This window comes from Oncorhynchus kisutch, linkage group LG10 (genome assembly GCF_002021735.2).
Source record: "Oncorhynchus kisutch isolate 150728-3 linkage group LG10, Okis_V2, whole genome shotgun sequence".
Lineage (NCBI taxonomy): Eukaryota > Metazoa > Chordata > Actinopteri > Salmoniformes > Salmonidae > Oncorhynchus > Oncorhynchus kisutch.
The window spans coordinates 65,992,395-66,017,876 of record NC_034183.2 but is presented as its reverse complement, the minus strand read 5'-3'; the positions used below and the strand labels follow the sequence as shown (position 1 = coordinate 66,017,876).

Sequence of the window (25,482 nt, the reverse complement as noted above, 5' to 3'; positions counted from 1 at the left end):
TCCTACCAGGAGGCCTACCAAGCGCCGTACCATATGGTCTACTAAATTCCCTGCCAATAGGCTACCCACAGGCTACTTGCTACCCCCGCCGCAGGCTACCAGCTACACCCCGCCAAGTCGCTCTCCTTCCAGTGGTCAGTGTACCAAACCTCCCAGAGCGCTCCTTCTCCAGCTAGTCGCAGCCTACAGTACATTTAGAAAGTATTCATATCCCTTGACCTATTCCACATTTTGTTATTCAAAACCGGTGAGGATTTATTTTATTTTTCTACCATCTTCCATCTGTCAAAAACGTTGCACATATACTGCTGCCGTCTAATGTCCAAAATCTAAATTGTGCCTGTGCTGGAATAATACATTATGGCCTTTCTCTTGCGTTTCAAAAATGATGGTTAAAAGAGAAACTAAAACGCATGTTTTTTTATCTTTTACCAGACCTAATGTGTTATTCTCCTACATTAATTTAACATTTCCACAAACTTCAGTGTTTCCTTTCAAATGGTATCAAGAACATGCATATCCTTGCTTCAGATCCTGAGCTACATGCAGCTAGATTTGGGTATGTCATTTTAGGTGAAAACTGGGGGGGTCTGATCCTCACGATTATAAGCATACCCATAAGATGATGCAGCCACCACTATGCTTGAATATATGGAATGGTACTTGGTAAAGTATTGGATTTTCCTCAAACATAACACTTTGTATTCATGACAAAGTTAATTAGTTAGCCACTGTTTTTGCTGTATTACTTTAGTGCCTTGTTGCAAACAGGATGCATGTTTTGGAATATTGTTTTATTCTCTAGTTTTTTCTATTACACCCATTATACTCCAACTGTTTTATAGTCACCGTTGGCCTCATGGTGAAATCTGAGCTGTTTCCTTCCTCCCAGGCAACTGATTGGGACGGACACCTGTATCTTTGCAGTGACTGCTGTGTATTGATACCGTCCAAAGTATACAGGCTCAATGGACAACATGTCTGAGTATGCAGGCCGTGGAAGAACAAATATTTTAGGCTTCCAGGAATTGTGTACAGATCCTTGTGACATGGGGCCGTGTATTATCATGCTGAAACATGAGGTGATGGCGGTGGATGAATGGCTCAACAATGGGCCTCAGGATTGTCATTCAAATTGTCATCAATAAACTGCAATTGTGTTAATTATGCCTGCCCAAACCACAACCGCACTGCCGCCATGGAGTACTCTGTTCACAACGTTGACTTCAGCAAACTGCTCACCCACATGTCTGCGGTTGTAAAGCTGGTTGGCCGTATTGCCAATTTCTCTCGAACGAGAAAAGAAAGAATTAGAGGGAGCATACTTAAATTCACACAGGACACCGGATGAGACAGGAGAAATACTTCAGATATAATCTAGAAGTGACAAAAGCATGGATACATTTTTGTGCATAATTTTTGGACAGAACGTTTCTGATTTTTGCAATGTATCGAAGATGGAAAAAAGCTGTCCTTGAAATATTCTTGATATGTTCGTCAAAAGAGAGATCAGGGTCCAGAGTAACGCAGAGGTCCTTCATTTTTATTTGAGATGGCTGTACAACCATCAAGATTAATTGTCAGATCCAACAGAAGATCTTTGTTTCTTAGGACCGAGAACTAGCATCTGTTTCGTCCGAGTTTAAAAGTGAAACATTTGTCGCCGTCCACTTCCTTATGTCTGAAACGCAGGCTTCCAGGGTGGGTAATTTTTGGGCTTCACCATGTTTCATCGAAATGTGCGGCTGTGTGTCGTCCGCAAAGCAATGAAAGTTAACATTGTTTCCAAATGACATCACCAACAGGTAAAATAATAGTGGACTAAAACGGAACCTTGAGGAACACTGAAATGTACAGTTTATTTGTCAGGAGACAAACTGATATCTTTCCGACAGATAAGATCTAAACCAGGTCATTACTTGTCCGTGTAGACCAATTTGGGTTTCCAATCTCTCCAAAAAATGTGGTCATCGATGGTATCAAAAGCAGCACTAAGGTCTGGGAGCATGAGGACAGATGCAGAGCCTTGGTCTGACACCATTAAAAGGTAATTTACCACCTTCACGAGTGCAGTCTGTGCTATGATGGGGTCTAAAACCAGACTGAAGCATTTAGTATACATTGTTTGTCTTCAGGAAGGCAGTGAGTTGCTGCGCAACAGCTTTTTCTAACATTTTTGAGAGGAATGGGAGATTCGATATAGGTTGATAGTTTTTTATATTTTCTGGGTCAAGGTTTGGCTTTTTCAAGAGAGGCTTTATTATGGCCACTTTTAGTGACTTTGGTACATATCCGGTGGATAGGGAGCCGGGTATTATATTCAACATAGGAGGGCCAAGCAAAGGAAGCAGCTCTTTCAGTAGTTTAGTTGGAATAGAGTCCAGTATATGCAGCTTGACGGTTTAGAGGCCAAGACTATTTTCATCAGAGTCAAGTGTCAAGAGATATAGTATTAAAAAACTTGAGTGTCTCTCTTGATCATAGGTCCTAGCAGTGTTGTGCAGACTTAGGACAACTGAGCTTTGGAGAAATACGTAGACTTAAAGAGGAGTCTAATGATCATGATCTTTTCGTCAAAAGTGTGCTCTTCAAGGATGAATCACGGTTTCAACTGTACCCGAGCAGATGCTAGACAGTGTGTTTGGCGTTGTGTGGGCGAGCGGTTTGCTGATGTCAACGTTGTGAACAGAGTGCCCCATAGTGGTGGTATGGTTATGGTATGGGCAGGCATAAACTATGGACAATCTATGGATTTCCAGTTATGTGAAATCCATAGATTAGGGCCTAATGAATGTATTTCTATGAACTGATATCCTTATATGAACTGTAACTCAGTAAACTCTTTGAAATTGTTGCATGTTGTGTTAAAAATTTTTGTTCAGTGTATATCGAAAATGTACTTTATTTTTTTAAATTAATATTACTAACCGATTTGGCCAAGGGATCCATGGAATAAATTTAGAGGGTGTAATACTAATTAATTTACAATGTATGTTCTTAACCCTGGGCAACATGGGCCTGGGAGGCTCACAGGAATATTGGTATCCTCAGTTCTCCACCAATTATACATTTTTCAACTCAATACTTGTATTCCCTCTCCCATTTTTTTTCATGAATGCACTGTAATTTTAGCATTAAAACTGCTAAGTTTTCTCTCTTGCAGGATATTAGTTTTAAAACTGCAACAACAACTAAATCTCTTTGCCAAATGACAATCTGTAGAATTTCAGGAAATTATCTGCCTTTCAAATATTCCTTCCATGGGCCTGAGACTTGCGTTGTCTGGCCATTCACTGCCCGGAGTCAAAGTTAAACTCCTTGTATTTGATTTATTTCACCTTTATTTAACCAGGTAGGCAAGTTGAGAACACCTTTATTTAACCAGGTAGGCTAGTTGAGAACAAGTTCTCATTTACAATTGCGACCTGGCCAAGATAAAGCAAAGCAGTTCGACACATACAACAACACAGAGTTAGACATGGAGTAAAACAAACATACAGTAGAAAAATAAGTCTATATACAATGTGAGCAAGTAAGATAAGGGAGGTAATAGCAAATAAAGGCTATGGTGGGGAAGTAAATATAATCTAGCAAGTTAAACACTGGAATGGTTGATTTGCAGTGGAAGAATGTGCAAAGTAGAGAGAAATAGTTGGGTGCAAAGGAGCTAAATAAATACAGTAGGGAAAGAGGTAGTTGTTTGGGCTAAATTATAGATGGGCTATGTACAGGTGTAGTAATCTGTGAGCTGCTCTGACAGCTGGTGCTTAAAGCTAGTGAGGGAGGTAAGTGTTTCCAGTTTGAGATTTTTATAGTTCGTTTCAGTCATTGGCCGCAGAGAACTGGAAGGAGAGGCGGCCAAAGGAAGAAGGCGAGCTGAGATAAGGGGGGACTTTACCTAGCAGGGTCTTGTAGATGACCTGGAGCCAGTGGGATTGGCGACGAGTATGAAGCGAGGGCCAGCCAACAAGAGCGTACAGGTCGCAGTGGTGGGTAGTATATGGGGCTTTAGTGACAACGGATGGCACAGTGATAGACTGCATCCAATTTATTGAGTAGGGTATTGGAGGCTATTTTGTAAATGACATCGCCAAAGTCGAGGATTGGTAGGATGGTCAGTTTTACAAGGGTATATTTTGCAGCATGAGTGAAGGATGCTTTGTTGCAAAATAGGAAGCCAATTCTAGATTTAACTTTGGATTGGAGATGTTTGATGTGAGTCTGGAAGGAGAGTTTACAGTCTAACCAGACACCTAGTTGTCCACATATTCTAAGTCAGAGCCGTCCAGAGTAGTGATGTTGGGCAGGTGCAGGCAGCGATCGATTGAAGAGCAGGCATTTAGTTTTACTTGTATTTCAAGAAGCAATTGGAGGCCACGGAAGGAGAGTTGTATGGCATTGAAGCTCGCCTGGAGGGTTATTAACACAGTGTCCAAAGAAGGGCCAGAAGTATACAGAATGGTGTCGTCTGCGTAGAGGTGGATCAGAGACTCACCAGCAGCAAGAGCAACATCATTGATGTATACAGAGAAGAGAGTCGGTCCAAGAATTGAACCCTGTGGCACCCCCATAGAGACTGCCAGAGTCCTGGACAACAGACCCTCCGATTTGACACACTGAACTCTATCAGAGAAGTAGTTGGTGAACCAGGCGAGGCAATAATTTGAAAAACCAAGGCTATCGAGTCTGCCGATGAGGATGTGGTGATTGACAGAGTCGAAAGCCTTGGCCAGGTCAATGAATACGGCTGCAGAGTATTGTTTCTTATCGATGGCGGTTAAGATATCGTTTAGGACCTTGAGCATGGCTGAGGTGCACCCATGACCAGCTCTGAAACCAGATTGCATAGCGGAGAAGTTATGGTGGGATTCGAAATGGTCGGTAATCTGTTTGTTGACTTGGCTTTCGAAGACCTTAGAATGGCAGGGTAGGATAGATATAGGTCTGTAGCAGTTTGGGTCAAGAGTGTCCCCCCCCTTTGAAGAGGGGGATGACCGCAGCTGCTTTCCAGTCTTTGGGAATCTCAGATGACACGAGAGAGGTTGAACACACTAGTAATAGGGGTGGCAACAATTTCGGCAGATAATTTTAGAAAGAAAGGGTCCAGATTGTCTAGCCCGGCTGATTAGTAGTGGTCCAGATTTTGCAGCTCTTTCAGAACATCAGCTGACTGGATTTGGGAGAAGGAGAAATGGGGATGGCTTGGGCAAGTTGCTGTGGGGGGTGCAGTGCTGTTGACTGGGGTAGGGGTAGCCAGGTGGAAAGCATGGCCAGCTGTAGAAAAATGCTTATTGAAATTCTCAATTATAGTGGATTTATCGGTGGTGACAGTGTTTCCTATCTCTAGTGCAGTGGGCAGCTGGGAGGAGGTGTTCTTATTCTCTATGAACTTTACAGTGTCCCAGAACTTTTTAGAGTTTGTGTTGCAGGAAGCACATTTCTGCTTGAAAAAGCTAGCCTTGGCTTTTCTAACTGCCTGTGTATATTGGTTTCTAGCTTCCCTGAAAAGTTGCATATCACAGGGGCTGTTCGATGCTAATGCAGAGTGCCATAGGATGTTTTTGTGTTGGTTAAGGGCAGTCAGGTCTGGAGAGAATCCAGGGCTATATCTGTTCCTGGTTCTAAATTTCTTGAATGGGGCATGCTTATTTAAGATGGTGAGAAAAAAAACTGGCATCCTCTACTGACGGGATGAGATCAATATCCTTCCAGGATACCCCGGCCAGGTCGATTAGAAAGGCCTGCTCGCTGAAGTGTTTCAGGGAGCATTTGATAGTGATGAGTGGAGGTCGTTTGACCGCTGACCCATTACGGATGCAGGCAATGAGGTAGTGATCGCTGAGGTCTTGGTTGAAAACAGCAGAGGTGTATTTAGAGGGCAAGTTGGTTAGGATGTGATCTATGAGGGTGCCCATGTTTACAGCTTTGGGGTGGTACCTGGTAGGTTCATTGATCATTTGTGTGAGATTGAGGGCATCAAGCTTAAATTGTAGGATGGCTGTTAATGTAGGATGGTGTTAAACATGTTCCAGTTTAGGTTGCCTAGCAGCACGAGCTCTGAAGATAGATGGGGGGCAATCAGTTAACATATGGTGTCCAAAGCACAGCTGGGGGCAGAGGGTGGTCTATAGCAAGCGGCTACGGTGAGAGACTTGTTTTTCGAGAGGTGGATTTTTAAAAGTAGAAGTTCAAATTGTTTGGGTACAGACCTGGATAGTAGGACAGAACTCTGCAGGCTATATTTGCAGTAGATTGCAACACTGCCCCCTTTGGCCGTTCTATCTTGTCTGAAAATGTTGTAGTTAGGGATGAACATTTCTGAATTTTTGGTGGTCTTCCTAAGCCAGGATTCAGACACGGCTAGAATATCCGGGTTGGCAGAGTGTGCTAAAGCAGCGAATAAAACAAACTTAGGGAGGAGGCTTCTAATGTTAACATGCATGAAACCAAGGCTATAACGGTTACAGAAGTCATCAAAAGAGTGCCTGGGGAGTAGGAGTGGACCTTGGCACTGCAGGGCCTGGATTCACCTCTACATCACCAGAGGAACAGAGGAGGAGTAGGATAAGGGTACGGCTAAAAGCTATGCGAATTGGTCATCTAGAACGTCTGGAATAGAGAGTAAAAGGAGGTGTTTTTTTTGCTATTGTGTTCAGATTGTGGGGGATCGCTGATGAATTTGCTAATATAAGGGGTCCATGGCCCCATAAAGTTTGAGAACCCCTGATTTCTGTGCATACTTTTGCACTTTACTCGTATGCTAATCGAATAGCATTGTAGCATCTAAACCCTTTTTGTTCAAGTGGATTTAATTTAGTGCATGTCATAAGCTTTACAGAGCTACCCATGGCATTCCCTCCCCCCCTCCTTTTATTTTGCAATTAGAAAAGACAACCCCATCCTATGAACCTAAACATCACTCTTGTCCTTTCAGCTCTTTTGTTCAGCTCTGTGAGATTGCGAGGTTGGCCAAAGATATTCTGGTGGACTCATCAGTGTGGTGCAGGGAGACATCAGAGGTAAGAGCCGTGGCTCTTCTGATTGCAAATTTGACCAGATTATGTAATGAGTCATTCACTGCACTGGATGGCTCCAGCAAAACCCTTGGTGACAGACTCCTCACTGAAGTAACTAAACACCCCACTGCCGTGCTTTCTGAAGGTTAGCAGGATTCATAGTTAATGTTGCACTAATGTCAATACTCAGTATTCAAATACAGGGTGAAAAACTAGCTGGATAGATGACAGGAAAAAGGTGGTGGACACAGGCTGCTTCTGCTTTTACAAAGTGACATTCATATGTTTGTTTACAAAGACCTTATGCGTAAAGTACCAGTTATGATTTTCATCGTACCAGTTACTCTTTATTAATGCAGCCACACACAACACCTCTGATCTGATACAATCTCTGATACTCATCGAGCGAACATCAATGTGTTACGTGCAATACTACTGCAGGCATTGCCATAGACCTGTAAGGTCTTCAGACTTGAGTCGCCTCAAAAACAGAGCGTACAGTATGTATGTCTGATACTGAAAGTAATGTGTGTACAGGCCACTGGGCTCTGGTATAAAACATGGTAAATGATCCCACACCACCACCAACAACCATAATGCAATCACAATAACCCCCCACTAGATGGTAGGTGTTTTCCAGTCTCAAGAGTAACAACCCCAACCCTTTTCTTTCAGTACAGGATAGCCTATACACCATCCCCCACTTAGACCCACACACCCTTCTACTTCTAGTGTGATGAAGGCCTCTCAACATCTGTTTTCAGTAACTGGACTCGGTCACCCTTGACTCCACACAAAATGCACTTACATGGACCTAACAGTTAATGAAGACATCAGCAGCAAACGACACAGCCATTTCACACGCAACTCTTTTTTTTATTACCAAACACAACCAATTGCTTTCATGGTATTTTAAGTGCTACTATTATCATGTTCAACTTTTGCATGGATGTCATATTTAAACAGGTTCCCATCACAAAGCCAACTGTTGGCAAGATTGGGCTGTGAATGTTAGTTAATCTGAGCAGGAATTAAGGGTTGAGGGTGCTATTCTTCGAGCTGTTACAAATTATTTGAATTCGGCAGGATTTCTCAGCATCTTAAATGTGGAACTTGTTCTATGCTGGGCTAAAGAATACCTACCTACCCAGACATAAACCTCAGTCACTGGACTTTGGACAGAAATGTGCTGAGACTTGTTACATGTACAGTGCACTTTGGGTTCTTTGTCATCTGCAGCACACAACACATTAGTGGCAGTACAGTCAGACTGTGTAGATGAGAGTGGAAAGGTGTTTCCCCCATGTACTACTTTTATTGATTTGTTAATATATTTTTTAAAGTGTCGAAAAGATGCTTGTTTTTAACCCTGTCAGCAAAAGGGGTGACAATTAGTTGTGATGTATGCATATTCATTTGTTACTTTCTTTTTTCTTTTAAACCTAGGACTGATTTACACTGTTAATCTTTTTTTTAAATTCCTTTTTCTTAAGAATTACCGTTTGAGTAGAGGGAGGTGGTGTAAGAGAGCGGGGTGGGCTGGAGGGGAACCGGGTGGCGGGGAGAGGGGGTGACTGGAACCAATAGCGTGCAACATCCTGCTAATATAAAGAACAAAAAAAACGACTCTTGAAAAACAAGAGCAGGGGAGCCAAGCTGAGGTAACTCGCCGGGTCTGTAGGAAGAATCCTGACAGCAGAAATCGGGGAAACGAATGAGAAAGCAATCGATCACAGCCTATTGATCACTAAATTGTCTTTCTATTTAAACGTTGACGAAAGTACACAGATGGTAAGTGCTTCTCGCCCATTTCTCGCGTTTATTGTGCAGAGATGGCTAGCTAGCGATAGCATACCCTCTTCCCCCTCCCTCTCCTTTTGTGATGAGGTGATGTCCACTCGACGCTAACTCGCTAGCTACCAAGGTTGCTAGCCATCCATTCCGTTTTTTGGTGGAATGACTCATGTTTACCCTTCTGTTCTGTTTTTAAATAGGGCAAAAACGTGCAATGTAACGCTATTTTATTGCACTGTGCCAACTTGCCATCTCTAATAATTTTTTGTTGCACGCTAATTGATCAATCCGGCATTATGAACGGCATTTCACTCAAAATGAGCTTCTCTCGAACGATACATATTTATAGTTACGTTAGCTTGCGAGCTAGCGCAATATCGGGCACTATTCACACTGGTTGAGGCTTTATTTTATGTTTTGCCTCAAGTGAAGCTTTAAACGGTCATATTGTCTGTCATGTTTTGGATAAAGTGCACTTGTTTAACTTTTAGTTTGATCATTCTGATGTATAATCAGACGGAAATGTGCACTGTCGTTCTCCTTTGTTGGTTTTCTCAACAGATTGTGGCTGTGCGTAGTATACATGTTTTTATTTTGACCATTTATGAAGTTTACGCCTGCCAATCATATACATCACCCAGTTTGGCTTCAGAAGCGCTCTCTGGCTGGCTGATGACAATCTTAATGTCTACGTACTGTTATTACCTAATCATGCCAGCCATTATTTGGTGCACACAACCTGGCGTCTGTCCTGGTTACATAAAGGGCTGTGGAAGGGATTCTGGTGTGGTAGGCGCAAGGCGGTTGTTAAGAACTGGAAGGCAATGAGCCGACCGCATCATTGCAAGCCAACGCTGTGTCATGGTGAACGGTATTAGCCTAGAAATGCATCAATTATATCATATATTGATTTATTGTAACACTCCTGTGAATTATCTGGCTCCCTGTGAGCTCATGACAGTAGCAGCATGGCCCGGCACTAGCAGAGTGGGTAAAGTACCTGTTTCAAATGGTCTTCTCTTCCATTCCCGCATAATGTTCTCCAAGTTGAGACCTTGGAGAACACATTTACAGCGCTGTCTGCGGTCTTGCCAGACCAGCTCTCTATCAAATCAAAACGCCGATCTCCATAATTACTGCCTTGGCATATGATAATTTTCGTTTACCACCACTTTGTGGGTACAGACTGGGGATCTGTAGATGTGCTGTCTGTAATTTTGGCCCAGTGTTTGCCGAGGATTGACACATGGTTGAAGACAAATTTACGTCATTGCTGGCGGATTTGTGGGGCAAGCTTCTGTGGCGAGACGTTTGTTCTGAGTGATTGTCTTCTGCGCGGAGAGAAGATGGTTTCACTGTCTACGTTGAACGTGCCAAGACTGTCTACTTGTATTGACACTTAGGATGCATTGAGAATTGCACCTGCAGTTTGCTCGGAACATTTCCATTGTACAGCCATATGCACCATTGCCCAATGATTCGTCAAAGGCACATACTGCCTCTGTCTGTCAGAGTGGAGGGGAGGCTTTGGTCACAATGTAAAATGTGTTCATTACATCACTTGCAGGTCCAATTGAAGTAACCATATAGTGCACATGTTTCCTTTATACAACTATGGGAAATGTTTCCACTTGTTTTTGAGTGAACAGCTCCACATGCACTTCATTGAGCTTTCCTCCATAGCTGGCCAAGTCCTCATGGTGTCAGATTTTCTTTTTACAGGCGTCACAGAGATGGTCTGTTGGGATGGTGTAGATAACAGCACCATACTACAGTCATTGGACAGGGAGTGCAAATAGAGAACGGTCAGGTGCTGTATGTTTTAGGTGCAGATCAGTGGAGGGTGTGAGTGGGAGATGCATCCAGCTGTTGTGTGCTAGATGGAAGAGGACTATGAATGAGTAAAGGTAGATTGCCAAAGCTTCCCAGTTGGTTATGGCCATTTTAGCTAGCCTAAGGGCGCTTTTAAATTATTCATAGTTTTTGAGTCAGGGTATCATTGAACAATAGCCTGACATAAGATAAACTAAGACATGGCATAATGACAAATGCTATTCCCTTGTTGATTGCGTTTTCAAAATTAATGTTTTTTTAAACATGAATTTGATTCAGTAATTATGTAGCGCACTTGTGTAGAAGTCCCAAATATAGTTAACTAGCAATGAACCATAGTCAGGGAGATAAACATGTCAGAAATAATCCAATAATCATTGTTTTTAATCCCCTGGAGGGATGTAAGACTTCATTCACACAGCATTATGGGATTTATCCCAGCCGTTTCTGCCCCAAACCTTTCCTCTCCTGTCTTTATTATTGTGACATGGAAGCCTCTTGAAAACCAACCTCCTAAATGGCACTAACGGTTCATTGTGTTTACACCTGCTCTATTGTATCGTTGCTTGTTGTGAATAACACTATTTTTTTTTTGATGCACACTGAACAAGACGTTTAAACGTTTCCATCGGTTAGATAACCTTCCTATTGGCTGTTCTTACAACCTAGTACCAAGCAATTGCAGTCACATTGGGAGGACCCAAGGACAAACTGCACACTGCCCAGTAAAAAATTCAACATTCTCCACAGCAACCTCGCCTCACGTGAGAATGACAGCAGCAAAGTGCCTACATGTGCAGTGTGTACTGTGGGCAACCTGGTTTACTGAGGAATGCCTACTGCATCACACACCACCCACCTTTCATATCTTGGGATACGTAGGCTTAAAAGTTCATGCTTTTGTCTCCTGCCTCTGCTGTCACACAGCCTGACACAACAGGCAAAGGGGGCAGAAGTTATCTTGCGCTTTAGTTGTACAATCTCCCATGTTTGGTGAAATTCCAATGGAATGGTAGACTTCAGATTTGCATGTGTTTTGGTCAACGCGATGGGACCTGCCTTCCTGAATTCCTGTCCCTCCACAGGCTTTGGTTGCGCAACTTTCTCTTCTCTGTGCGATACGTCGTATCAGTTCTGAGGTTTGACGCTGAGGGCTGTTTTTTGAGTGACTTCATTAAATTCATGATCAGCGGCTTCTCGCTGGGTACCTACACACTAAAGTCAATAGAGCGCAATATTGTTAAAAGCTGACCATGAGCCAAATGTTGTGGGTTCAAATCTCTAATTAAACATTTCTCGTTCACCTTTTTGAGATGGGATGTCGTTAAAATGTTCGGTTATGCCAGTGGGAATCTTGACCCCTGTTTGTCAGTGTCAGCTGTTACCTCCCTAGACAGGTTTCACATCTGTGATTATGGCATTGAGGCTCTCTGTCACTAGTCGTATAAGGACAATCTCTCTCACCGCAGCCTCACAGGAAATGGCCTCCCCTGACATGTGCAAGTGAAGAAAGACTTCAACTGACAGAGGTTGGAAAGAAACTTGCTAATTTAGTGGTTTTACTGCCTCGATATTGCCTCACTTATTTGTTATCTGAGGCTTGTTCATTGGACATGGTGGCCTTGTTTCAGATCCACCTGTGACCAGAAATGTCCGCTGACTTTCCCTTATCACCCCAGTACCATCTATCTCTAGCTAGTTAGCTGTGAAATCGCCTTAACATACTGCACTATCAATATAGGAGTTTACAATCTCACCATGTTCAATCTGTAGATCGATGTGCCTCAGAGTGGAGACTGACATTCACAACGACAGATATACCGTGCAAAAGTTGTCCATGCTACGTCAATGGGCCACGCGTTCGATTCTGGGACAAGGAGCGCTCTCCTTCAAGGAGTGACGGAGTCTTTTTGGCTCCAGTATAAAATAAATGAATTGGCACAAATTGCTCATTTGAGAGGAGAAATCCTCCTAAATGTTTAAATCTGACATGTATGATGTTTTCGAAATCTAAAAGTCGTATTCCTATTAACTTCCAGTATAGTGAGACTTTATCACTGCTACGTCATACCAGATGTATTTCTGCCTGCTTGAACGCCATCAACTCGGATGCATATGAAAACATGAAATGACCCAGGGAATCGATAGAACATCACTCGGATCACAAATATCAAATTGTATTTGTCACATGCGCCGAATACAACAAGTGAGACCTTACAGTGAAATGCTTACTTACGAGCCCCTAACCAACAGTGCGGTTTAAATATAAAAAATGTAATCCAGATAAGAAATAAAACTAACAAGTAATTAAAGCGCAGCAGTAAAATAACAATAGCGAGACTATATACAGGGGGGACTGGTTAGTTGAGGTATTATGTACATGTAGGTAGAGCTAGTAAAGTGACTATAAATAGAAAACAGAGTAGCAGCGGTGTAAAGGGGGAGCAATGCAAGTAGTCTGGGTAGCCATTTGATTAGGTGTTCAGGAGTCTAATGGCTTAGGGGTAGAAGCTGTTTAGAAGCCTCTTTGACCTAGACCTGGCGCTCCGATACCGCTTAATGTGCAGTAGCAGAGAGAACAGTCTATGACTAGGGTAGCTGGACTCTTTGACCATTTTTAGGGCCTTCCTCTGACACCGCCTGGTATAGAGGTCCTGAATGGCAGGAAGCTTCGCCCCGGTGATGTACTGGGCCACACACACTACCCTCTGTAGTGCCTTGCAGTCATAGACCGCGCAGTTGCCAAACCAGGCAGTGATGCAACCAGTGATGCACCATGCTCTCGATGGTGCAGCTGTAGAACCTTTTGAGCACCCGTGCCAAATCTTTTCAGTCTTCTGAGGGCGGATAGGTTTTGTCATGAAGAGGGCACCGACTGTCTTGATGTGCTTGGACTAGAGGTCGACCGATTAATCGTAATGGCCGATTAATTGGGGCCGATTTCAAGTTTTCAGAACAATCGGAAATCTGTATTTCTATTTATTTAACTAGGCGAGTCAGTTAAGAACACATTCTTATTTTCAATGATGGCCTAGGGATGGTGGTTTAACTGCCTTGTTCAGGGGCAGAACAACAGATTCTTACCTTGTCAGCTCCGGGATTCAATCTTGCAACTTTACAGTTAACTAGTCCAACGCGCTAACCACCTGCCTCTCATTGCACTCCACGAGGAGCCTGCCTGTTACGCGAATGCAGTAATAAGCCAAGGTAAGTTGCTAGCTAGCATTAAACTTATCTTATAAAAAAACAATCAATCAATCATAATCACTAGTTAACTACACATGGTTGAAATTACTAGTTTATCTAGCGTGTCCTGCGTTGCATACAGTGGGGCAAAAAAGTATTTAGTCAGCCACCAATTGTGCAAGTTCTCCCACTTAAAAAGATGAGGCCTGTAATTTTCATCACAGGTACACTTCAACTATGACAGATAAAATTAGCTGTTTATGACTTCAAGCCTATCAACTCCCAAGATTAGGGTGGTGTAACCGATGTGAAATGGCTAACTATTTAGTGCGCGGTGTGTGCGCTAATAGCGGTTCAAACGTCACTCGCTCTGAGATTTGGAGTAGATGTTCCCCTTGCTCTGCATGGGTAACGCTGCTTCGAGGGTGGCTGTTGTGGATGTGTTCCTGGTTCGAGCCCAGGTAGGGGCGAGGAGAGGGACGGTAGCAAAACTGTTACACTGGAAATACGAAAGTGCCTATAAGAACATCCAATAGTCAAAGGTATATGAAATACAAATGGTATAGAGATAAATAGTCCTGTAATAACTTTAACCTAAAACCTCTTACCTTGGAATATTGAAGTCTCATGTTAAAAGGAACCACCAATTTCCACCACTTTCACCACCACTTTCATATGTTCTGAGCAAGGAACTTAAACGTTAGCTTTTTTACATGGCACATATTGCACTTTTACTTTCTTCTCCAACACGTTGTTTTTGCATTATTTAAACCAAATTGAACATGTTTCATTATTTATTTGATGCTAAATAGATTTTATTGCTGTATTAAGTTCAAATAGGTGTTCATTCAGTATTGTTGTAATTGTCATTATTACACAAATAAATAAAGATTGGCCGACTTAATCGATATCATCTTTTTTTGGTCCTCCAATAATCGTTATCGGCGTTGAAAAATCATAATCGTTCAACCTCTAGCTTGGACCATGTTAGTTTGTTGGTGATGTGGACACCAAGGAACTTGAAGCTCTCTACCTGCTAAACTGCAGCCCCGTCGATGAGAACGGGGGGTTTGCTCGGTTCTCCTTTTCCTGTAGTCCACAATCCTCTCCTTTGTCTTGATCACATTGAGGGAGAGGTTGTTGTCCTGGCACCACACGGCCAGGTATCTGAACAACTCCCTGTAGGCTCTCGTCGTTGTCAGTGATCAGGCCTACCACTGTTGTCATTAGCAAATTTAATGGTGGTGTTGGAGTCGTGCCTGGCCACGCAGTCATGCGGGAACAGGGAGTACAGGAGGGGACTGAGCACGCACCCCTGAGGGCCCGTGTTGAGTATCAGCTTGGCGGATGTGTTGTTACCTACCCTTACTACCTGGGGGCGGTCCGTCAGGAAGTCCAGGATCCAGAAGCAAAGGGAGGTGTTTAGTCCCAGGGTCCTTAGCTTATTGATGAGCTTTAAGGGCACTATGGTATTGAACGCTGAGCTGTTGTCAATGAATAGGTTTCTCACGTAGGTGTTCCTTTTGTCCAGGTGGGAAAGGGTAGTGTGGAGTGCAATAGAGATTGTGCCATCTGTTGGGCTGGTATGCAAATTTTAGTGCGTCTCGGGTTTCTTAGATAATGGTGTTGTGAGCCATGACCAGCCTTTCAAAGCACTTCGTGGCTACAGACGTGAGTGCTACGGTTCGGTAGTCATTTCGGCAAGTTACCTTGGGGTTCTTGGGCACAGGAATTTTGGTGGTCTGTTTAAAACATGTTGGTATTACAGACTCGTACAGGGAGAGGTTGAAAATGTAATTGAAGACACTTTCCAGTTCAGCGCATGCTCGCAGTACACATCCTGGTAAACTCTGGCCATGCGGCCTTGTGAATGTTGACCCGTCTGAAGGTCTTACTCACATCAGCTGCGGAGAGCATGATCACACAGTCTTCTGGAACAACTGGTGCTCTCATGCATGTTTCAGTGCCATTTGCCTCACAGCGAGCATAAAGTAGTTAAGCTCGTATTACTGCGCAGCTCTTGACTGTGCTTCCCTTTGTAGTCTGTAATGGTTTGACAGCCCTGCCACATCTGACGAGCGTCAGATTCCGTCTTAGTCCTGTATTGACGCTTTGCCTGTTTGACGGTTCGTCGGAGGGCATAGCATGATTTCATATAAGCTTCCTGGGTTAGAGTCCCACTCCTTGAAGTGGCAGCTTTAGTTCAGTGCGGCTGTTGCCTGTAATCTATGGCTTCAGGTTGGTATGTACTGTGGTCACTGTGGGGACGACGTCATTGATGCACTTATTGATGAAACCAATGACTGATGTAGTGTACTACTCGATGCCATTGCAGGAATACAGGAACATATTCCAGTCCGTGCTAGCAAAACAGTCCTGTAGCTTAGCATCTACTTCATCTGACCACTTTTAAAAAATATATATTGATCTAGTCACTGGTGCTTCCTGCTTTCTGAATTTTTTCCCCTCTGGTTGCACATTTAACATGCTGATAGAAATTTGGTATGACGGATTTAAGTTTCCCTGCATTAAAGTCCCCGGCTATTAAGAGCACCGCCTCTGGGTGAGCATTTTTCTTGTTCGCTTATGACAGAATAGAGCTCATTCAATGCTGTCTTAGTGCCAGCCTCTGACTGTGGTGGTATGTAAACAGCTATGAAAAATACAGATAGTGTGGTCTACAGCTTATCATAAGATACTCTAACTCAGATACGCAATAGCTCGAGACTTCCTTAGATATTGTGCACCAGCTGTTATTTACAAAAATACATAGTCCGCCGCCCCTTGTCTTACCAGACGCCGCTGCTCTATCCTGCCGGTACAGCGTATAACCAGCCAGCTGTATGTTGATGGTGTCGTCGTTCAGCCACTACTCCGTGAAGTATAAGATGTTACAGTTTTTAATGTCCCATTGGTAGTTTAATCTTCAGCGTAACTCATCAATTTTATTCTCAAAAGATTGCATGTTTGCTAGCAGAATGTAGGGAAGTGGGGGTTTATTCAATCTCCTACAATTTCTCAGAAGGCAGTCCGCTCTTTGGCCGTAAATCACAGAGATCTTGGCCTATTCCCGAGAAAGCGGTATATTGTTCATGTCGGGCTTGTCAGACTCGTTTAAGGAAAAAAGGATTCTGCCTGTCCATGCTGAGTAATCGTGGTCCTGATGTCCAGTTATTTTCGGCCATAAGAGACTAGTGGGAACATTATGTACAAAATATATATATATATATATTTTTAAAGTAAAAAAAAAACAAGAACAAAAAACAATTCTGTTGGGGGGGGGGGGGGGGTGTATAACGTCTGCCATTTTTCTTTTCATGGAGACGTTCACCCATTCTGAATATAACATTCAGAATGGGTGGCCCTTTAACAGGCTGTAGTCGTAGTGCATTTTTCCTGTTTATTTTTCATCCCTCTGTCTCATAAAGGGGTGCAAGTCAGCGGTCTAAAAATAAGATGCGCTGAGAGACTAACTGAAATGAATGGCCACTGACTTCTTTCAACATCTAGGGCAAGTTTCACAACTGTGTACGTTACCGTAAGAACACTGGCTGATCTCTCGCTCCGTGTGTGACAACAGCCTGGGGTAAAAGTTAAGTAAATACCCGTGCAAGCAGGCACTTGATGCTCTGAACCCTTCCCTCAATACTTTTATTAGGGAAGAGCTAGCCTCAGTGTGGTTTCCCTGGGCCTGAACAGACAACCCCAGTGAAGGCCTCCTCTTTCTTCGAGGCAGGGTGCAGTCACCCCCAGACCCCCTGCCATTGTTGTGGTGGTCTGAGCTCCAGGGGAACAGGCAATGGGATTTGTCATTGTAATGAGATTAGGAGCTCCTCATCAGAGAGGGAGAGTCTCAACCTGATCTGACTGTGGGTGCAGCACAGCAGGGCCTAACTCTTCAAATGGCTGCATGGAAGAATCTCACATACATGAAGTGTAGCCTACCTGAAACTCAAACAGAGATACAGTGTCTCTTCCGCTTAGTGTGAATAAATGACTGGTAAGAGACTGAATATTAATGTTGCTAAAGGTGGGAGCCTGATCTAGCAAAATCTGTGAAGTGCTCTTTTCTCTCTTCAGTAAGTGGTTCAAACTAATCTAAATGGGTACACCAAATTGTAATTTAATTGCCATGTGTTAATCTAATGGGCAGCCTGCATCTAGCCTACTGTTTTTGACCTACCTTTAGCTGTGTGCACAGTTGGCACACTACAATGTTCATATTGTCCTTCTCACCATTTAAGGGGAGGTTTGGTCTGCACTGATCATTCCCTGTGGTAGTTCTTATCTGCTGTAATCAGCCTGTGCTCTAAGCCCAGTGGGGTGGCAGTTAGCTGTGGCAGGCTCCCCGCAGGGACTCTTAAAGTCTGTGTCATCACTACTTCCTGCCACAACGTCATTCTTTGGTCGGCGTCTCCATGTACAAATAAGGCAAAAGAAGACAGATGGGCACCAGCCATGTAGAAGCCTTCCAGGACTGACTGTGTGCTTGCCTGCCATGGTATCTATTCTTGTTTTCATTATCTTTTAGTGGCTATGGCAATTCTGGGCTACAGTTTTATCTTGTGCAGCCTGAATTGGTGATGAACCTTTCTGTAATGTACTGTACGTTGCATGCTGTGCTAAAACAGAAACCATTGCCTTTTGAAGCAGTTTATTTATCTTATGAAATATGAAGCTCCTGTTGAGTGTTACTCATGGTTGCAACAGGAAGTGAGTTTACCATGCAGCCAACCAAGCAGTGCACCCTGTACCCTACCCAAATATGAGAATGAAGGAGACTTTGTGAGGAGGAAGATGGTCCGGATGGCGATTGCATCTACAGGAAGTTGCAGTCCCTCCATCAGACATTCCGTTCTCACAAACTAAGGCAACACCCCAGCTTCCTCAGTCATTCAGTTTGAAGACATCTGACATGATTTTCACATCAGGGTTCAGTAGTGAGTGAGCGACAGTTACGCCAATGCAAAAATGACTAATTTGATCATTTCAATATAATAGAATACAAAGTGGATTCCCAAAGTCTCTTTGGTTACTGTATCATCTGTGCACATGCTAGATGATGTGTAAGGGCTTTTGGGGAGCTCTTCTCTGACCCTAATAGCTGCCAATTGTGAAGTGCAGCATGATTGAATCAGTGTCTGATGGGTTTCACTCTGAACCGCTTGTAACGGCTCAACATTATTTAAGTTTAAATTTAGTTTTTCGGGCCGTTCCAACGCGTTCTAATTGAGCAGACCCAATGAGGAGCTGGATTTGTTGTAAACAACCCATATCCCTGTGGGTCAGTGCTCTGTGTCCACTCCCCTTCAATGTGTGTGAATGTTGCCTGAATATCTTCCTTTCTGTTGCACGGGCTTCATGAAAGAGCTGTCGCACAGTTGTCTGTCAAATGAGCCCACCCTGACTACTTCCACCAATCTCCTTCCATAACAGTCAGCAGTGGACTTTCCCAGAGAGCAGTCTGGCCTGCACACAAGTGGACATGGCCTTTACAGTGCGTCTGCCTAAATCTGCTAGTCCAGCTTCAGGGCGTGGATGTCAATGTGGAGAATTTTCTGAAGCCTGTCGGTCACATAGTTTTGCAGTATAGTTCTTCACCAGGTGTGTTTGGAGCAAGGTGTGACAGCTGAGACCAATTGCTTGACCCGTATCTGCCCTGTGGACATTCAGACTTTTGTGACCTAGTTTCAAACCGACTCTAAGCTACTCCACAATGATCTGCTAGGGCAACATCTGTTGGCAATATGGCAGACAATATGATACCTAGCCTGCCCTCATGGGTTTTGACGGAGTCAGTGCCGACAGTAGGGTCTAGAAGTTCATGTTTGTATGTTGAAAGTAACTTGTTTGTGTACAGTATAATGCAGTTGTCATGGAGAGGAATGAGTGTTCAGGGCCTCTCTGTAGAGTCAAGTTGAAGCAGGAAGCCCATGGATGTTTGTGTCAGAGTGTTGGGCTTTGGAGCCACGAGTAGAGAAATGAGACAGGCCTCCATTACATAAGGCCTTTTAGTTCTATAGACCTGAATGGTGCTCTCTGTTAAGGCCAAGCTCTCACTGAACTGTTGTAAGGTTTGTGAACAAATGGGTTTTTTATTGACTCAAAGTTGTACTTCAGAATTCCAGTTTAGTGATGTAGTGTAACAGTGGCATTGGTTGCTTTCTTAAACCGCTGTGCAAGTCGAGAGCATCCAGAGGATGTCCGTAATGTCACGCTTGGGGTTAATATTTGAAATGGTTGTGCTTCCCTATGATTGTGTGTTCAGTGTACCTACTCACATGTCCAGACAGAAGGTAGCTGACCTGCCCTCTGGGGAGTACAGTACACTGACAGATGGAGCTGCTGGGAGGGAGAGAGCAGGAGTGGAGAAACGACTGAGATGAGAGGGATATTATGGACATGGTATTGTCAATATAACAGGGGAAATCCTGAATGCTTACACTTCTGTTGTAATAACACTAAATAGGAAACTACTGAGGTTCACTCATTTGTATTCCAGGACAACAGAAATGCCCCTGAAGATAAACCTGTCCAGCGCTCCAAAGTAAATATACCTCCATTATCACCCCCCCCCCTTTGTCCCGGACATTATCTTTTAATCACTATCCTTCTCCATTACCTGTCTGTCTGGCCCAGTGTATCTCACCCTACTGACCTTTACTCAGATGTCATTTAAATGTCATCCATAATGGAACTACAGTTTATATACCAGTATATGTTTTCACATACTCTCAACAGCAACTCATTTCGATAGATTGGTTATAGACAACTGAGCAAGTTGAGATGATGCTTCATTTATCCATTGAAACACATGTTTGAAGCCATAGTAACGGTGTGGGTTTTGTTCATGTGCGTAGTCCTTCAGCTTCAAGACACCAAGGGAGGTGTGCTCGTCATGTGAGAAGACCGTCTACCCCATGGAGAGATTGGTGGCTAACAACCTGATATTCCACTCGGCCTGTTTCTGCTGCAAACACTGCAACACCAAACTCAGGTGAGACTCTCTCACTCAATTACTCCATATGAAACAGTGATGTTCTTTTGTTTATATTCTGCCCCTCCCTGCAGCCTGGGCACATTTGCTGCCCTTTCGGGGGATTTCTACTGCAAGCCGCACTTCCAGCAGCTCTTCAAGAGCAAAGGCAACTATGATGAGGGCTTTGGCCGCAAGCAACACAAGGAGCTTTGGACCTCCAAGGAGGGAGAGAACATAACTAAGACTGCGTAGCCACGCCTGTCTGTGTCCCAACCGTTCTCCCACGGGAAAGGCTATACGGACACTCCTGACCTGCAAACCGACTTTTATTTTCAGAATTGGTAACGGTCAGGGTTAGTTTTAGATTTTGGGTAGTTTTGCAGGTCAGCAGTATCCTACTGGCATTTCCCATCTCATCCCCAAAGCTGCCTCTTCTCCACCTCCAACGTGTCATAAAGAGCACCAACGTGTCATAAAGAGCACCAACGTGTCATAAAGAGCACCAACGTGTCATAAAGAGCACCAACGTGTCATAAAGAGCACCAACGTGTCATGAGGGGTGCAGTCAACGCTCCTGTGCTCTCGCTCCACATGGAAGACACACACCCACGATGACTGGCCAGTCGCCCCCTGTTGCTCGACATTTTATTTAATGGAGCGTTTATTCCTTTAATTTGGTTTTGGTGTCATTTTACATTTGCTCTTTTGAAATTGTTGATTGAGACCAAACTGCTTATTCACAAACCAGTGGTATGTTTTTGCGGTCTTTTTGAGGACTACATATCATTGTTTCTTGTTTATTTTTCGGATAAATTTGCACCCTTTTGACGCAACAGGCGCAAGGGACCGTATGCTCAGGTGAACATATGGTTAGAGAAGCTGGCGTTCACCCTCAGCTGTAGAGCATACTCAGGTCAACCATACTGAGCTAGGTTCATTAGCAAGTTTGTATTTTATGACCTCCTTTTCAGTTCCATATCGTCAATTAAATCTAACACCAATTTTAAAGACCAGTCCTCTGCATTGTGTTAGCACCGGCGGAAGCCAATTTGTGAGTTTGTCAGGGTTCACTTATCTGAGAAACAAACACGGTACTGTAAAACTGTCACACGTTCTCTCTCTCTCTCTCTCTCTCTGGGTACATTTAGTTGAATTCTGTCTCATTGTTCAAATGTTTTTTTGCTCCTATGATCTGAATGGCTGCTAGGTTTCAGTTCTGCATGTTTGTCCTGTATGAGTCTTAGCTGTACCTTTAGTCTGTACTGCCCTCCTGTGTTCTGGGTGATTTAAAACTAATCTGCTTCATTGACTCTTAATCTCACTTTACTGGTTTTAAAATGCTCTCTTTGCTCTGTTATTTGCTTGGTTTGACGGTCATGCGATAAGTTGCTCTCACTCGTAGAGGCTTTTTTAATCTTTATTCTGAATATGAGAAGTATCTCATAGGTGTTGTACATAGCTTGAGCTTAGTGAACATATCACACTATACTGTGCACATATGAACATGCATGTTAACCAGACAAGTCAATGTTTGATTGACAGGGAACATAGCCTAACAGGAAACCACAACTGTCACGCTAATATCCCCTGCTGCTTCCTGTCCATGCAGAGCTGTCTGTTCATGTACTAAATTGGGCTAAGTTGGTGTGTAAAACTAAGTGGGACTTTCGGATCTTTCAAGACAACTGTGAACTCTGGTGGGGGGAAGAAATCCCGATGTCTGTGATCTGCCAGTTGGGAAAGTCAGCTCTAGAAAGAGGCCCGAGTTCCTGACGCAGAATTATGAGTTGGATGACTGTTTTGAAAATAAAATCCATCAGTTTTTTTTCTTTGAGTTCCCTGTTGTCTTGAATGCTCGAAAGTCTGAGAATTCCATGTTCTGAATGTGGCAGAAATTCACATATGACTGGGATGTCCTGACGGGGCCTCAAGTGAAATCACATAATGTAAAAAAAAATGTATATATTATCGTGCTTTTCCAGTGACATCACATCTGCGAACATAAATATCTTTTTTTAATATAAATGCCTCATGGCTTTCTTGTCTCGACTGCATCACGTGATTCTGAGCAGAGGTGGTGGATTTGTGAAGATGGTTCACTTCAGGCCGTTTACCATTGGCGGGGGAAATTGTCAGTTTCAGTCTGCTGAACAGGGTGGATCTCTCATCGACACCAATGTGATAGATAGCAGCTGGGTCTGGTCTACTTTATTGACTAATGTGAGGGAGTGGGATGTCTCGCTGCTGCTTCATCTTTGATTTTTGAGCACCAGGACTAAGTACTATATGAGGGGTGGGCGCTAACAGGAAATGTTTGACCTGGGGCATGTTCAGGGGAATTCCTACGCAGTGAGTAAAGCCCAGGCCTACAGTGCTCTGAACTTCAGAGTAGCGCCTCCTGGTGGGAGAAGAGGGGTAGGAAATGCTTGAGTCAGTTCAGCCAGTCCCAGTAAAGGCTTGAGATATTACATATCACACAATTGTCAAACACATTTGCCCCCAGTAATTTCTTCTGTATACCTTTTACTCATTGTTTAAGATGTGGGACTGGCCTCGGGATAAAACGGTGTGCTACAGGTATTTTTAGGTTGAAAAGTTTGAAAGCAACACCTATTTTGGCCAACAAACTCAATAGACAAGATTTAGATTTGGAAGATTTTGCTTTAGAATGAGACTAAAACCATTGAATTACATCATTTGGGAAGTATTCAATGCCACAACACTTGAATGACTCAATGTATATTGTGATGGAAAGTTTACTGTGAATTATAGACTGGGTAGTTTGAGCCCTGAATGCTGATTGGCTGAAAGCTGTGGTTTCAGACCGCATACCACGGTTATGACAAATCACTTATTTTTACTGATCTAATTACATTGGTAACCAGTTTATAATAGCAATATGGCACCTTGGGGGTTTGTGTTATGTTGGACATATACCACACCTCTGGCTTCATTGCTTAATTAGAGCATGTTGTGCAGAATAGGAAATAAAATGTTACTTTTTGTAAAGTAAAGCCAAATTATTGCATTTTCAAAACTATTTTTATTTGTAATTTTTTTTTAATGCACATACCTTTCTCCCTGTTCCAGCCTATTCCCCTGTGAATGAAAATAATCCTTCTGCTTGTTTTCCACTTAGTCCCTGTGGTGGATATGTGTGGCTTCACTCAGCCAGAAGTTTACTCACCCGCTCATCCTCCACACAGTTTGTAAAGTTATCTATTTGTTTTTAACATTTTGTAACGGTCCTCGAGACCACCCAGAATGCTTTGTAACCAAGAACATCATATCAAATAAAACTGTGTCCATATATTCTGTAATATGTGAGGAGTGTGCCAAGGTACAATGGCGTTATCCTGTGAATAAACTTTCTTTGTATATAGAGAGAGAAAAAAAAGAGGTACACTTTTCCATACTGGTACCAGGAGGCTCAGGTCAGAGAGCTGTGTGACTGTCTGTGTTCTGCGAGTCATGTAGTTGTGTGCAAAATTGGATGTAGACTTAACATTTATTTTTCAATGCAGGTGTTACTGTTGTCTAAATGTATGCATTTAAAAACAAAACATTCTGTATAACTTGACCTGTGGATGATGGCCTTACAAGCTAAAGGACGTTTTGGCTCTTACTCGTCTTTCACCTCTCCTCTCCTTCTTTTGGATTATTACTCCAGTTAAATTGTGTTGTAGAAGAACATGATTATAAATAATGTGATTTGTCGTCCCCCCCCCACCCACCCACACACACACAATCAAATGTATTTGGTTTTATCATTTTCTTTCAGTAGTTTATTTTAATTGTTTACATGCTTTTGGAAAAATAAATGAAGATGCTGATGTTGCTAAGTGTGGTTGTCTTTATTACATGAGTAAAGGCAGTGCATATTTCATATTTGTTCAGTTGGGTAAATAGTAGGCTTTTTTTGTATAGGAGCTAGTGTGTTTATTATAGACTCTTTCAGATGCTCGACAACAGGAGTTGTTTTAGTTCAAGGTGGATGAAGAAAACAGAACAGAGCATCAATATTGTCTCCTGGTACAGATGTGCTATCTTAATTCGAACCAGTTCCCTCAGCAGGAAAATAATCCTGCAGCAACAGGACATTTTTATTATTAAGTGGATGATAAGTGGATGTTTTTTGTAGGGGTTAATACAGATATATAATCTTAATTTGATCACCCTGTTGGAGGAGAAATTTTTAACCTATATTGTATTTGAGATTTTAAAAGGATTCTGAAGGTTGTAATTTCCACTTTGAAATTTCAGCCTTGATTTGACATTACATTTTTCATAAGGGAAAATCAAGACTGAAATTTCATAGTGGAAATGACAAACTTCAGAATCATTTTAAAATCTCAAATACACTACACATTTAAAATGTATCCTCCAACAGGGTGATCAAATTAAGATTCTACATCTGTATCAACCCCTACAAAAATGTCCATAAATTAAAATCCACATCATTCACATTTCCTGTTGATGCAGGATTCTGTTCAGGCTCAAATTACGATTCTACATCTGTAAATGTTTTATTAGTGCAAATCAAGTCTGACATTTTAAAGTGGAAATTACAAACTTTAGAAGCCTTTTTATACCTTGAATACATACATGTTTGCATTTCTTGACGTGCAGGAAAATTCTCTGACAGAACAGGCCATATAGGCCATGTTTTTGCTA

The 25,482-nt window shown here is 42.8% G+C and overlaps 1 protein-coding gene across 5 annotated transcripts; it reads left to right on the top strand.

Annotated features, from left to right (window-relative positions):
- The first annotated feature begins 1,249 nt into the window (after positions 1-1,249).
- Positions 1,250-24,645, top strand: limd2 (LIM domain containing 2). Of its 5 annotated transcripts, none has more exons than XR_004211338.1 (4): positions 1,250-2,047; positions 20,332-20,376; positions 20,690-20,826; positions 20,901-24,645. XR_004211338.1 is itself a non-coding variant. In XM_031834815.1 (4 exons), exons 1-4 carry the CDS (start codon positions 8,805-8,807, stop codon positions 21,058-21,060), a joined length of 345 nt encoding a protein of 114 aa, XP_031690675.1. In that variant the 5' UTR covers positions 8,622-8,804; the 3' UTR covers positions 21,061-24,645. The 5 variants fall into 5 exon arrangements, 4 of the variants coding, with proteins under 4 accessions (XP_031690675.1, XP_031690677.1, XP_031690676.1 ...); XM_031834815.1 differs by lacking the exon at positions 1,250-2,047 and adding an exon at positions 8,622-8,807; XM_031834816.1 differs by lacking the exon at positions 1,250-2,047 and adding an exon at positions 18,309-18,330.
- The last annotated feature ends 837 nt before the right edge of the window (positions 24,646-25,482 follow it).

Coding starts and splice junctions, on each gene's coding strand:
- limd2 (XM_031834814.1), top strand. Junction 20,377..20,689: donor AACCTGTCCAGCGCTCCAAA/GTAAATATACCT, acceptor TCATGTGCGTAG/TCCTTCAGCTTCAAGACACC. Junction 20,827..20,900: donor CACTGCAACACCAAACTCAG/GTGAGACTCTCT, acceptor CCCTCCCTGCAG/CCTGGGCACATTTGCTGCCC.